The sequence below is a fragment of the Lissotriton helveticus genome, chromosome 10, assembly GCF_964261635.1.
Source record: "Lissotriton helveticus chromosome 10, aLisHel1.1, whole genome shotgun sequence".
In the NCBI taxonomy this organism is placed as follows: domain Eukaryota; kingdom Metazoa; phylum Chordata; class Amphibia; order Caudata; family Salamandridae; genus Lissotriton; species Lissotriton helveticus.
The window spans coordinates 597,838,697-597,853,887 of record NC_136071.1 but is presented as its reverse complement, the minus strand read 5'-3'; the positions used below and the strand labels follow the sequence as shown (position 1 = coordinate 597,853,887).

At 40.9% G+C, this 15,191-nt stretch overlaps 1 protein-coding gene across 2 annotated transcripts in view; it reads left to right on the top strand.

The window, feature by feature from the left end:
- Positions 1-15,191, top strand: part of DNAJA3 (DnaJ heat shock protein family (Hsp40) member A3) — a 264,697-nt gene that overhangs the window by 33,336 nt on the left and 216,170 nt on the right. For both annotated transcript variants that reach the window (XM_078663123.1, XM_078663124.1), the window contains exon 3: positions 13,860-13,943. In XM_078663123.1, the coding sequence (XP_078519249.1) occupies positions 13,860-13,943 (84 nt within the window). The remainder of the gene's footprint in view (positions 1-13,859; positions 13,944-15,191) is intronic.

Sequence of the window (15,191 nt, the reverse complement as noted above, 5' to 3'; positions counted from 1 at the left end):
CTCGGAGCATCAACAATGGAGTGTTTTTGTCGCCTTAAAATAATTTCCCTTTTTCAGGACTCTGAGTGCTCTTTCAAGCCCGGAATTGCACTAATATGTAATTCAAAATAAATTAAATTAATTTATTCTCACTTAGACATTCTCCTTGCTCCAACTCACTTAGGCACTTAAACATCCTCTTTAATTCTGTAGTATAAGGGTACATCCAGGCTTCGCAATGAGAGACTGAAATGTGGTTGCGTAACCCTTACACCACATGTGTCTAAAAAGTTCTCCTTTCATTTAGGTTGACCAACGGGCGACCCTCTGGAATAACTCACCACCTGACCGTTTCCTTTGTAAGTAACCCTGAGTTACTCAGGTCATTCAATTACCTAACTCACAAGCACCTCTCTGACACCTCCCTTTTTCTTTCCAGCCCCTTGTCTTGATAAAGACCCGCCGCGACCACCAACTGGGGCGCTATCAGGGTCGAAACGTCGACGCTATTACCTTGGCCAAGCTAAACTCCAGGAACTTGGATATTAACCATTTTGTTTTCCTTGGAATATTTACTTGTAAAAGACTGGCCTCATAAACGACAGAAAATACCTCGTTTTCCTCCTCCCCCCGGTCCTTTCCCTTTGTGGTTTTATTGTAAATAATTGTTGTGTATATAAGTGTCACCATATACATTGCACTTGTCACCTTAATCACTATTGTCACTATTCACGAATTTAACGTATTGACTAGCAATGTAGTGGAATGAAGTAATTCCAGGATATTGTCTCTTTTTTCTGTTTTTAATACATATAAAAACTTTGTCTATCAGAGAGTGTGTGCTTGTTGTATGTTTTGGAGCTGTCTTCAGCCTCTACCAAAGGAATTGTTTTTGCTACCCAACAGAACCATTTTGTTTGTTAATAGCTTTTAAATCGCAGCTCGTCTGCTGGGGTCAGAGCCGCCGGGGCTGGAAGGTGTTCAAAGGGGTGTAAAAGAAAAGCCCCTGCGTTGATTCACGCTTAAGAGCTCTGAGATGTCAACGAGATGCAAAATTATGGGCACATGATGGAGTCGGGCCAAAACTGAAAGACTGAGACTCAGAGTTCATGAAGACCGCAAAATATATATATATTATCTTAAAAAGTGGGCAACCCGAGCGTGCTGGAAGAGGTTGCTCATCACGTCATATTTCTGATGAGCCAATGTTAAAACGAGCGGCACACATGGAGCAGCCTTCTTTCTGAATAACAAAAAAGCACGCGAGTGGTGCGCGTGCGCCACAGCAAGCGATCTGTTTTCAATTATTGCGCCTGCGTCTGGGCGCGATAATTGGAAACATATGCTGCTGCTGCGTGGGTAACCGCAAGCATTAGGCCGTGGGCGTCAACATGGAAGATCCTTGGTCCAATTGTTTGCTGTCTTTGTTTAAAAGATGCACGCAATGGCTAATAGGCTATGACAAAACAAAAAGCACACGCAGGAGCGTGTGTGAGCTTCTGGTCGATTTCTCATAGCCCTTACATGAAAGTCGAGCAGAGCAGCGCATGCGCGCTGCGCTAGGCTCGACCTAAAAAAGGGGGAAGGAAGCATATGATCTTGACAAAGAAGAGAAAGATAGCAGAGGATAGTGTTCAGACCAGATCTCAGTATCAGAAGATAACAAGTGGAAATAAATAACACAATGAACCTATTACATATACAGCGGATGAGAAAGGTGCTTAGAGTAGAGGCTTCTCCTATGCCTCCTTAGTTGCAAGATGAATGGAAAAGAAACCAAAGTTCGTATTCTTAGGTTGTACATGATGCTAAAATTAAAATACATTTTTTGCAACTAAAAAAAAACAATCCATACCTATACTTGTGACGCCTAATATTTCAAATGTTACTTTACATAGTGTGGAACATATTTACCTTTTTGCAGGTTTAGAGAATAACTATGTATCTGACCTTGAAGAGAACACTAACAACTTAAGTGTTGACAGAACTATTCTAGAACCCAGTAGGAGAGATCAAGTTTGCACCCTTAATAACTCATATTAATGTGATTGATATTGTCATGGATATTGTTATGAAGCATATGGATGGTGTACATGGATAGCAAAAGAAGCTTTATTAAAAATATTTTTTTGTTTTGGAAAAAATGAGAGAAGACACAAGTGTGGTAGTTAGACAAGCAAATCAAGGTGGAAACATAAGAGGTGAATATTACAATAATGAAGCTTTATGCCTGACTGATGGAGAATTACAATGAGTATTAAAAGAGTTAATTAGCCTCAATACGATTTGGCGCCTACAGAGCGGTTTAGGTACTTATAGATGCGTCACGCCCTGGGGTCACTTGTCCAGCCTGATGAGGACATACCTGAATCCACCCCGCTAGAAGACAGGCTCTTAACAGAGCACATGCCCAAAAAAGCGACCTCGTTCGTATATCGTAAACTGACTAATAACCTACCGGACCCAACCTTGAAACTGAAAGATGCTTGGACTAAGGATGTAGGAAAGTTTGATGAGTCAGATTGGCAGACTGCGCTGTCATCACCCGAGAGGTAGCCATACCGTCCAGACTTAGACTGTACAACTGAAAATATTACACTGTGTGTACTACACTAGGGTCACCCTACACACGATTGGGAGAGCCACGCACAAATACTGTCTGCGAGGGTGTGGGCAGGAAGGGACGTTCTTCCACACCATCTGGGATTGCCCCCAGGTGGCCATGGTCATGAGGACTATGTCGCAGGTGGTGAAAGACTCGGTGTCCCCGGAGCCACGACATTGCTTACTAAATATCTGGGAACCAAATGATCTAGCTCACTCAACACAGGATTGGATAACATTAGGTATACTGTATGTTAAAAGAAACATAGCCAAATTCTGGGGATCTCTAGAGGTGCCAGCTATCACAGACAGGTGTAGTGATCTTGACTTGGCAGAGAGGACAGTGTACTTGAACTCGAAATGTCCTCGAAAATAGGACAGAATCTGGGGTGCCTGGAATGAATACAGGGGGTATTTATGGGAACCGCCGCTGCTGGATAGCGAGGATGACTCTGAGTGAAGGAGAAGTGGACATGGGGAACTTTTACACTGTACCGTGTAAATTTCATTGTAACAATTGTATTCCTTCCTGTCATGTGTATTTATGATTGTATGTTTAACTTGCCGTGGTCTATGTATGCACCCTTTGACTGCTTTATGCCCTGTACTCGATACATAAAATAATAAAAACTGTTTAGAAAAAAAAAAGAGTTCATCAGCAAAATTGACCAAGATATGCATGAAATTCCAATGACATGTCAGTAGGAGGGTTTGCTTTATGATTAATTTAAATATATGCAGGCATCGAAAAATCATTAAAATGTCGGTCCAGTAACTTGAATAATATACTCAACCTAAACTGGTCTCATTGTGTAATCCTAGGCGAATATTTTATTTTACTGAGCTGCTTTTTTTCTTCATGATCACATTTGAAAGCACCTTCAATATGTGAGTACAGCATTTCTGTCTATTTAATCAAACTCTTTTGTTTGATTAAATTGACTAAACGTTTTCTACATGTATAATAAGAATCTAGCTCATATGTAGGCCTAAACAGTCTCCTTCCAAATACTGATTTGCAAACCCAAATTTCAATTCAATAACAGGTTACCGAAACGCAATTTGGCTTTTCTACCTTTTTAAAAAACCTTGTTTGCGGTCGCAAAACAACAAGATTCTGCGAATTGGGCTGTTTGAAACCTCAAAAAAGTTTTTTGTACATATGGGCATATATTACTAAATGGTGTGGTAGCACACTGTCATTTACTGCCAGAACCTTTTCCATTAAAATGGCCAAAACATTCCCACTAATATGCAGTTTTACTGATAAAACTATATAGTGTCTAAACAATTTGTGAAAATTGGGGTTCAGCTAATATATTTATCATTTTCACATCCCCAAGTTATGTTATGTTATGTTAGGTTGTCTTGTAAAGCGCATGGCTACCCCAGCAATGGGGCGTCCCAGCGCTGTAGACCGCTGGGGAACCCGTCCTGGCTTTCCCTGTGAGATGATCCCTGCTGGGTATCTCCAAGGTGAAACCAGGCATCCCCGATGTATGTGGGGGGCCGTTGTGGAGATGAGGCAAGCTAATGCCCAGAGTTGCCGAGTGTGATCCCTGGTTAGAGTAGGCACTGAAGCGAGAATTATCGAGTCCGCTGACCTTGGTCCACGACCCTGCCATGTCGGGAATTGAACCCTGGTCCCGGGCCGTGTTCATATATGTTTTCATGCTATGAAAAAAAAAATTCAACACACAGAATTACATGTTTGTACAGTTCACTTATAGCTATTTAAATGTTGTGTGTTTGGAAAACCTGACACACTAAAACCTTTCATTTATTCACTCTTTGTACATCACTTCAGACAGTTCACTTTACAAAATACTAGAACTCTGCAGTCATAGAAAGAAAAGTAATTGTAGGATGACGTAAACTGACTGCTGTCTCTGGACACAGAGCAAATGAGACTAGATAAAAACAAGACCTCTATTGCTCCTTCACTTTCTAAGTGAACAGAACACCTGTACTTTATCAGTACGCCAAAATTGACGAGTAGGCCCTGATAAAATCTGGCGAGCCATAGCATGTGCGTGAGTAAACTTCTCAAGGCCGGATATGGATAGGAAATTCTCTAGCATTTTTTTTTAACCTAAAATCCACAAGGGAGGAAGCCCAACACCAGGAAGACCTATTATCTGAATAGTGTGATGTACTTTTTTTTTAAAAAAAACGTTATTTTTCATTTTACCATAACATGATGGGTGTACGTTTACTGGCAGGGTGTCTGGTGGGATCAGTGCGAGATACAAATAAAGAAAACCAATAGAGTTGGGTAATTTTAGGTACCAGTAGTCGTATATCTAGGGGTCTAGGAATAGTCGCATCTAGGGCATCTACTCTCCTCATTATCAGTCCCACTGCCTCTCGTATCCGATGTTGATCACCTGTAGAGTTAGGAAATCCCTGTAGAGCTCCCTCCATGTCCCGAGATAGTCTTCTAATTTCTCGTCCCTCCTACTAGCCTTCATGTGGGCCTCCTCCACAAGCGACAACTCCACACATCCTTCAAACAATCATCCACTGAGGGGCAACGCTTTCCCATCTATACTATGGCAATCAGTGTAATGTACTTTTAGCTCCTTAAGTGAGACTACTACCATTGTTTATGAGGGACGTTTGTTAACAGATATGATACCTTGGGAAAGCTCCCTTATTCTTGCCACCATGAACATAGGTAACCGGAGTATAATAATTGAATAAGAGAGGGGACTTAAAACCCTCAAATTCTTCCTTTTTCGCAATATAAAAGAATGCAATGTGTTTGTGGAAGGTGTTGATCTTTGGAACTAACTAGATTTAACTACAGTTATAAAGTTTGAGAATTACAAGAAGATAATATAATTGGTAATAATATTGAAAAGGGTAAAGAGGGACCTGGACACACTGGAAGATGGGGGGGGGGTGTTATTGCGATGAATCATTGTAATTTATATGAATCTCATCATTATGCATGGATATTGCGTAGTCCTCATCTTGATCCCAATCACGTATGAGTGCATATATAGAGGAGTTGGCAGAGAAGGTATTAATAATGTACCCTAAATGTGAGGTATGTTACAATACCGGGAGAGAGGGTGGGCATAACAGAACGGAGGGGATGATTGGAACAGATGTAATTAATTGATGTATGATTGCCATGACCTGATTTGGAGAAAAAATAAAAATAGATTAAAAAAAAAAGATAATTTAATTGGTAATGGTTGACCCTTTTTCTATGCAAGCATTAATTTAACTTGTAACACGGTTAGGTTACCTGTGTGGCTGGGTGTACCACTTTTAAAACGCTCAGCCATGAACTGTGTACTGACTTATTTGATTAGTTGGCTTATGCGTTTGCCCTTGTTTGTCCTTGATGAACATATTTTATTGAAGTCACGTGATCGAGGTAGTATATCAGAAGGGCTGTACAACTGTAACTCACACACTGCGAAGATTAACTTTTTTATGCCAAATCGTATTCCAGAATTCATAATCCGTTTCTCAATTTGTCATTTTCTCACGCTGTTGTGTAGGATCATTTTTCATTAGCACTTCATCCCAATAAAGATGTATATGTCTTTTCGTATGTGTCCTTTGTAACTCCATAATCCAATAATACTTCTGTTGGTATCTTCTGGTTGGATCCCCCTTTTAAATTTGAGGATTAGTAAATGTATTGAAATCAAATTAATTCTGTGAAATAGCATTCCGTTGATTGATTTGCGTTATTCAGATATTTTAGCTGAGTGCTATCTGGCCAGGAGGCCAGACACGAGAACTCTGGATTCTCAAATATGGTTATGAATGAGCTTGATTAGGAGGAAATGTTAAATATTCAAATTGCTTCATCCGAGTGAATTGTGATAGTTTTCACTGTAGCATTTGTTTCTCTAACTCTCTACTTGTTAATCAACTACAGTGGCTGTTTTTCTGTTTTGACAGTTAACCTGTTGCTTTGATATGATTTTACCTTAAGCAAATGAAAAAACAAGAGGCGTTTGGCAAAACAGGAACAAGTTAGTTTAATTAATCTCAGCGGCTGAGAGAGTCTCTACAAAGTGCATCTGAAGAAAGTCTCTTTCTGTACAAAGTTTTGGCTGACAATATATACATCTTATGAGGTTCAATGAAACAATTCTGCATTCTTGAAAAAGCATCTCCGTCGTTAATGAACAAGTTTGGGCATCTGATAAGGACACAGATGGCTCTCGATCTTGGGGAGAGCTAGTGTGGGCCAGTGTGTATATGTTCAGATATCTGATGTAGGGAGCATGTGTTGTCCTAATTGGCTGAGTGTTCCTCTCTATATGTGGCATCTAGCTTTGCGGTATTATTGGGGAACGTGCGCCTTTGGCCAAATGTGTTTTATTGGGGCCAATTTCCTCAGACCTGTTTGTGGTGCAGCTATCTATTTGTGGGATCAATCAGGGTTTCACTTGGGTGCGTGTTTGTCTCTGGGCTAAGTGAAGCCCACTTGTGACCTGTCACTCGATAGGTTTGTGTGTAGATCGCAGGACCAGTCTGAACACTTCTATGACTCTGGGTTGATGGAAGGTCACCTTGGGTGAATCCGACCGCAATGATACGAGTTCATTAGAACTTCTTAAAATAATACGGTAGTTATCATTTTTACCGACATTCTTAACATCATGCTTACAGTTGTCCAGCGTATATCAATTACATCAACATTGTCTTTATTGATATTGACATAGTTATGCATGCCTAGATCAGCGCGTACATAGACATTGGTTTTACTGGTAACAACATTGTGTGAATGGACTATGGCATACATTGACATTGTTACTGCCTGTATCTACACTGTTTGGGCATAGATTATGGTGTGCAGTGATATTGCATTCATGGGTATTGACATTGTTGGGTGGGCACAGGTTATGGCATACATTGACATTGCATTTATTGGTATTGCCGTTGTCAGGCCTGCACAGATCATGGTATTCATTGGCATCGTATTCACCCATTTCAACATTCACCCTTTTCGCTGAATTTTCAACTACTTTATCCTCCTCGTATTTCATGACTGTTCTATTATTCGAGACTGTGTGTTTGTGAAGTCTGTTACTCTTTTCCTAGATATGTGCATACTACCTAATTTGAGGACTGCGTTTTTACGGCAGGAAACCCCCCCACTTGTAGGAAACCACACAACAGAAGTACAACTTCGAAAACTGGGATTAGTGATGTGAATAGTTTGAACACCCATAGGGGATCCGCAAAAAATACTATGCAACCAGTCCTGCTCTGAGGCACCTCTCTCCTTCATGTCGGCTTGCAGATAATGCAGTTCTTGGATGGCAAGAGCAAATGTCCCATTTCCTGTGTCATTTCCAGGAATAAAATTACAACAAAGTATCAATCTTGGCACACCCCCCACCCTCCATCGCTGTTATCAAGTCCAACATGTACCGATTTTGCATCACCATGAGGCGGATGGCTCTAAATTCTTTCTTGATAGCGTTTAGGCTGAGTTCAGTACCATTGATCAGCTTCAGAAACACCAACCTGTTTATTTGCATAATGAAGAAAAGTATTCACCTTCCTGCATTTAATTGAGTCTCTATGGACAGACTAAATTCCTTTGGAATGTCCTTGTACTGAGCCCAGCCAAAATAACCAGTAGTTCTTCTCCTTCGTACTTGATGCAACAGAGTTGTTTTCTTCTGTAACTGATGTTGAGACAGCTCAGACAGATCTTTTCCAGGGATGACCAGCATTAGGGTGTATGGTCACGAGGGTGCAGTGGCCCTGCCATCCAGGGACGAGCTAGATGTAGGCAAGGTCACCTCATTGCCAGTATATATCAGTCAATGTGGAGGTGCCCCACTGCAGGTGCGGTATGTGCAGTATCACACCACAGTTTTTGTTGCCCGACGATATAGTTCCTTTGCCTATGAGACACAATAAATACAGTGTAAGTTTCCATATTGTTAGAGGTTGCCCCTTCCTTTTCAACCATGTGTACCTATTAATCTCGGTATCCCAGATTTCCTGGCACGGGGTGTTTATGCTAGCATTGGATCCCCTCCCATATTTCTCCCACTGTGATCGAGGTGAGCAGCTCTGCACTGGAATTGCATATCTGGAGTCCACTTGTCATTAAAGAAGGTCATCCCAAAAAGGTTACAGGCCACCCTGGGACTGCAGACGGACCCGGGAACGTACGTATTTGTGCTCTGGTGCGGTGGTCTTGCTACCTCCAGGAATCTCTTTTCTACAATGTCCTGAGGCCAAACAGTGCCCTCCCCTTCTCCACATCTGTCTATCTTGGTTTGGATGTTGCTAGGTTTGGTAAAATTATACAATTCTGTGGGGTTGGTCTCATACCAGATGATGTTTACTATTGCCCGCGGTGTTCTACTCTGGTTGAATCATAGCCCTTACCCTACTTAGGTGCAGATGGATGATACATTTTGCTTATTCAGGGGTTGCCTCCTTGGATAAGTAAAGCCTGTCTGCGCCTACAGCGTAGGTTATTAGTGAACATATGTGTTGACATTGTTACGGCCGGTATCAACACTGTTGTGCAGGGCATAGATTATGGCGTACATTGATATTGCATTTATGGGTATTGACATTGTTATGTGGGCACAAGTTATGGCATACATTGACTTTGCATTTCTTGGTATTGCCGATGTCTGACCTTCATATCATGGTATTCATTGACATCGTATTCACCCTTTCCAATAAACCCATGTTTTTTTGGGCTGGAATGAGCCAATTGAAGATTATGGCTTATTGTAGACTAGGGCTAATACAGTTGTTTCTTACTAGCTGTTGCTTCAAGATCTTTTGGTCCTTCCAAGTAAAACATGACTGTTGTGAATACTACATATAATCTTTTTTTGTAGTATTGGTTTGTTGCAAGGAAATTCATTTTCATATTGATAATTCTTCCAAACCTTGAAATGTATACTTTGTTACACTCTTCGAGACCTGTGTATCAATTATAGTCGAGTTCCATGTGTAAAGGCAGTGCTGTTAGACTCCCAGGTTTTTGATCTGTACTGCCTCAGTACAACCAATTTGGATGCTGGTGGAAGGTTGTAATCTATCAGCTATCCAGTATATATTCATGCATACATATTTATGTACGATATGGAACCCCAAGGTTTTGCAAAATATTGATTGCCCTTGTGGGGTCTTGTAGAAGACATAATATGTTGTCAGCATAAAGATCTACTTTATGCTCTGCATTACCATCATAAGGCTCTTTAAACATAGGAATATGCCTAAAATATTGTGCTAGTGGCCTTGAAAGGCAAAAGGGATAATGGACCTCCTGTCTGTGTTCCTCAATAGACACACTAGTTTTACAAACGTGTTCTATGGGTGCTAAGCTTCCTTTTTTTCAATTTCTTATTAAGAGAAACCAAATTAAATGGTATGAATTCCAGGTGCCTTTTTACAGGGGTGTGGACTTCCTATGGCCCCTCGCCCAGGACATATATTTGGGGGTCAAGGACAAACAGTTTTCATGTTTATTTTATCCTTGAGACAAATAGGCCCAACCCCTTGCAGCAACAAACCTTTTGGCTGCCGGATTACAGCACCATATTATGGATCAGGAAAGTGCTTTGTCTGCTGTAATATTTGTGTACATATGTTTATGCTGTACAAACTTGCATTTATGGGTCATTAATGCAAAGCCCTTATTATTAGGATGAGCGCTGTAAGCAAATGTAAGTTCAGACTGTACTACTACCGACAGCGGTTCCACAATAAAAATGTGTACACACGTTTGCAAAGTTGAACAATATGAAGCTACGAAAATAATGCTTCCAAGGTGCTCTCTGAATAGATGCAAATATATGCAAAAGCTTGAAAGTAAGATTGAGGATTCTTTGCTTTCAAAGTCAAATGGTCATAAAAAATTTAAACTGTAAAAAAAATGTTTTGCTTAACTACTGGGAAATTTTAGGTGCCATTTCTTTGAAGCATCATTTAGTCAAATGTATTAATGCATGCTAGTGTTTTCAAAAAATACTCCTAATGGAAAATCAGTGGAACCAGTTCCAACAAAATTACAGGAAACGTGAAAATAACAAGCGTTGGCAAAGGCAATAGGTATGACATTGGTGGTCAACCTTTTGGTTTTGTCAATGCTTGTCTAGTTTTGACATGGTTTTGTACAACTTTATTGTTGTGCGAGCTGCCGGGCCCTCATTATAATAAACATTGACAAAAGCAAACATATTTTTAGTCTAATAAAATACACATTGCCTATTGCTTACCTCTACCTCCTGCCCCAGTATGTAGCTCTGCAGAAAATTGGCAAAATAAGGGAATTGCTAGTATTCAAACCCTACTATGGTATGCGATCTGGCATAATCATAGGCTTTTATCAGAGCTCTTACATAATGAGATTGCTGCCATAATTTATCATCACACTACTTGGCATCAAAAGAACAAGTGGATTTTGTTACAGGACAAGTAGTTTTATGAAGCAAGATATTTTATTAAATTCCACACCCTTTATTAGCATCTAGGGATAATGGTTCGGAGTGCATTTTTCTATGCAACAGTTAATTATATTGATCCTTGTTCCTATGTTTAACAGTAGAGTACCATAGTCTTTAGTATATAATCAATATGGGTGCTTACCATTCAAAAGGAATCCAGAGTCCAGACTAAAACACTCCATGCATAGAAATAGGATGCCTTAGTCTTAATGCATATTAAAGTGCAAAATACAGAAAAGTTGACAAGTGCATTACAGTATTTTCAAGGTGTTAAAACCTGTTCCAGTCTGGTGGCTAAGATCTTTCAGTATATTTTGCTGTCTTGATTTAATAAGACCATAGATGTGTAAGATTTGAGATCTGAAATAGTACCTGAATCACAGCACCAGCAGCTGTGATGGGTACTTAAGTTGAACCAATCTGTGCTTGGGCCGTGCTCCACAGAAAGGAAAGGAAGTGACGCCTGGCATGCTCTGGGCCAATTAGGAGACCCTAAATGAGTGACGATGAAGCCAACAAAGTGTAGGCAGTGGGCAGTCTCTAGGCTCTTTACTATACACAATAAGTATCAAGGAATTTTTGCAGTAAACTCTTATTATCCCCACAGTTCACAGGGTATTAACTTGCTACACTTTTCTTAAGCGTTGGGAGCATTCTCTGTGAAATTGCAAAAGCCTTATGTTATTATCTTTGATGTAGATGAGAATTATCATGTCTAACCAATACCTTGCCACCATTACTTGGGCAATCGCTGGTGCGAAGCTGGATAATGGAAATTACATCTTTACTGGCATTTCAAAGCATCTGAAGACTGCCAGTGATACAAAACGTTGGAACTCAAATTCTAATAAATGTTCCTTGCAGATCTAACTTAACACTAGTGTTATACAGACTGCACAGCCTGCAGCTAAAACATAGGATTTCCTTTACACATGTTATTTGATGCACAAACATGTATACAGGAGTATACCATGGTATAATAAAAGGAAAGACTGCTACCTTGCTGTCCGCGTTAGCCTCTGACAACCAGCACTGATCATTTTAAGATTGTTCTTAGTCTCAAAGGAGCCCGTACGTGGGCTTTACGTTTGCCTTCAATGCATTGAAGTGACAAAACCAAATGGCGTTCAACCGGTTACGTTCCATATTTGCAAGGTTGAAAGCTTTTTGTCATTCTGAAAAGTAATCAAGATTGTTCTAATTCTGTATCAAGGTCACAGACCATTCTGTCCCCCCAGTACTGTTAGTGTCAGGAGTCTGCCCTAGTTTGTCAACATTATGATATTTTGATGGCCATTGACAGAGGTTGTGTATTAAACTTTGCAGTGTTAAACCAATCTGTGGTATTTGATTTTAGTAATTGCCAAGTGCTACAGCAACACACCTGTTCCATAACGACAGGGCGGATTTAGCAGGTTCCCTGGGCTTCCATTTGTTTACTGTTGTGCCTGCCCAGTACATTCAGTATGTGAGACCATTGCATCAGATCCTTTGGTTGTGTAGCCTACTGTTTCATCAATACTGTGATGCTAGAGGCAGCTTTTCGGGCTAATACCTAATCAGGTAAGAATGAGGACAATATTGTGAGGCCGCTTGACTGGGATTGATAATTGGTTGCATGAACTTCTATATGTTTGGTTCACAATCTAGCATGCACCTGACCAGAGCCAACATTGTTTTGTTTCTTTGTAGCAGTCTTTAAGACTGAGTTTTATTTACCTGTGCAACCTCTCCTTTCTTTTCACGAACATCGGTACTTGATCAGTGCTTTTCTCAGTGATTTTGGAGTTTTTAGAGACTGTTTACACACATCTACCATTTGTATAGCTAAGCGCTATACAAGTGGTGGTAGACGTGTGTTCAAGCTGCATCTACCCAAGTATTCAGGCCCATCCCCTACTTCTTGCATATCACTTTTACAGGCTATAATGTGCGCTGTCTGGCGATTAGATTGGTAGTTGCGTCCTAAGTATCCCGACATTGTATTGTATTGTGTGTGCATCTGTAGCTACTTTGTGCCAAGTGGCCTCACTCTTAAGAGCAGCCCATGCTGATTTATGCTCTGGTACTTTCCACATCACTTCGTGATTAGAAGTTCTATGGTGCATATTACTGATTCTACCACACCCTTCCGCTATTCCTTGGTCTCAAAATGTTCAGTCTCTGCTAGACTATTATCTCTATAAAGTGTTTTCAAGTATTGTTTTCTGTCATATCAAAGCGTCTTTATTTCCTGTTCTATCCTCTTTGATGCATTATGTAAAAATACTTTGAGACTGATTTCACTGGCTTGGATTTTTATGTTTTTGATACTGTGATAAGTAACGTTTAAACTGTTTGTAATTTTTTATATTTTAAAATGCTAGAATTGGGAAAGGATAAGGGGTAGTGAGGATATTCTGACTAGCTTGCTATGCATTAAGCTAAACCACTTTATTTATTGCGGATTATCTGTAATTGGTGTTGGAAAGTTGCAACAAACACTCCATGACTGTGTTTACAATTTATCTATGATTCCTCTTAAGTTGGTACTCTTAGGCAGGACTGTGGAGAGTGCTGTTCATGTATGGTTGAATATCAGATGGTACTTCAGGCTATCATTGCTAAGAGTACTCTTCATTCCAGTTTGGGCTCCTGTCCCTAATTCCAGATAGCTTGTTTAGCCCATCTATGGTTACAGATAGTATATTTAGTCCAGAAAAAGACTTGTGAGGCTTTCCAAGCCAGCATTTCAGTTTGCATGCAGTACTTTTAGAACTGGATCAGTTGATACAATGTCTTGCTAGGCTTTAATCATCCTTCTATTTTGTCTTCTAGCTGGCAAAGAAGTACCATCCGGACACAAACAAAGATGATCCCCAGTCAAAAGAGAAGTTTTCCCAGTTGGCAGAAGCATACGAGGTATAGTGCCCAGTGGATTATCTGAGTTCCAGGATCTTGGACTCCATTTAGTCTTGGATGGGGTATTGCTCCCATGCAGGTCTTGTTGTTTTGACAGTGAAACTGGTAGCATGATGAGGTTCATTGGCTACCTCTCTTACTTCGATCTGTGTGATTGACTACTGTTCTTACATTGATTTGTCAGGTCAGTGTAAGTGTTGTTTTGCATCCATACCAACCATGTGCTTAATTTATATATGTAAAGTTCTAATCCTGTTTGACAGTAAGGTAGCCGGGGCTGCTGCTGATCGAATTGCCCTTTGTTTTTAAAGCTTTATTTTGGTTTTCTTTCGTTGCGCCTACTGTTTTGCAGTTTGCTGCATTTTTAAATCTTCCCACTCAATTACTTACCAGGTCTTGAACCGGACTGGAATCGCTAACGCGGGGCTCGGCTTCTTTCACCGACCCGCCTGAAGAGTAGCGTTCCAGTTCCGGGTTCGCCTGGCAGCTCCTCCCCCAGCCTGCATATAAACAGTGATGCACCAACCGCGCAGCGGGCGCACCGGCGGCGCGCCAAAGGCAAGCCCGTCTGCGCCCTTCAGCGCCCGGACTGCACCTTGTGCCATACCCCCTGGTCCGCTCCTCAGAACAACTTACACTAAAGACTCACTCATAACATTTAACACAGGGATGGGTAATTCCCATGCCAGCGATATGCTGACCGGGTCTGAGAGCGGCAGTGTTCGGAGCGGACAACCCTGGCAGGGACCAAACACTATGTCACGGACCTGCAGGGATCCTCCCTTTCAGAATAACCTAAAGGTCGATACTAAGCCAGTGAAGAAGAACAATAGGGCAATCAGCTGTCTGTTACTCAATGTTAGATCGATGGCCAGACACAAATACCAACTTGAGTGTCTAATACAGATAGAAGATCCGGATGTATTATTCCTTACAGAGACCTGGGCCAACGACAGCAGTGACCCTGATTGGAATATTGCTGTGCCTTCAGGGTACACAGTTGCAAGCATCAATCGAGCTGAAGGTAGGGGAGGTGGCCAAGCCATAATCCATAGATCCTTCATAACGCTGCATGCTACTTCGCAGAGTCTCAAGGGTGCAGAGGCAATGAGCTTTACCCTGAAGTCAGATAATACCTCCTCATTCTCTGGCTTATTAATCTACAGGCCCCCAGGCCTGAGAGCCCTGTTCTTAGAGGCAATTCAAACTCACCTTGAAAACTCTCTTGAGATGACCATTATACAATTC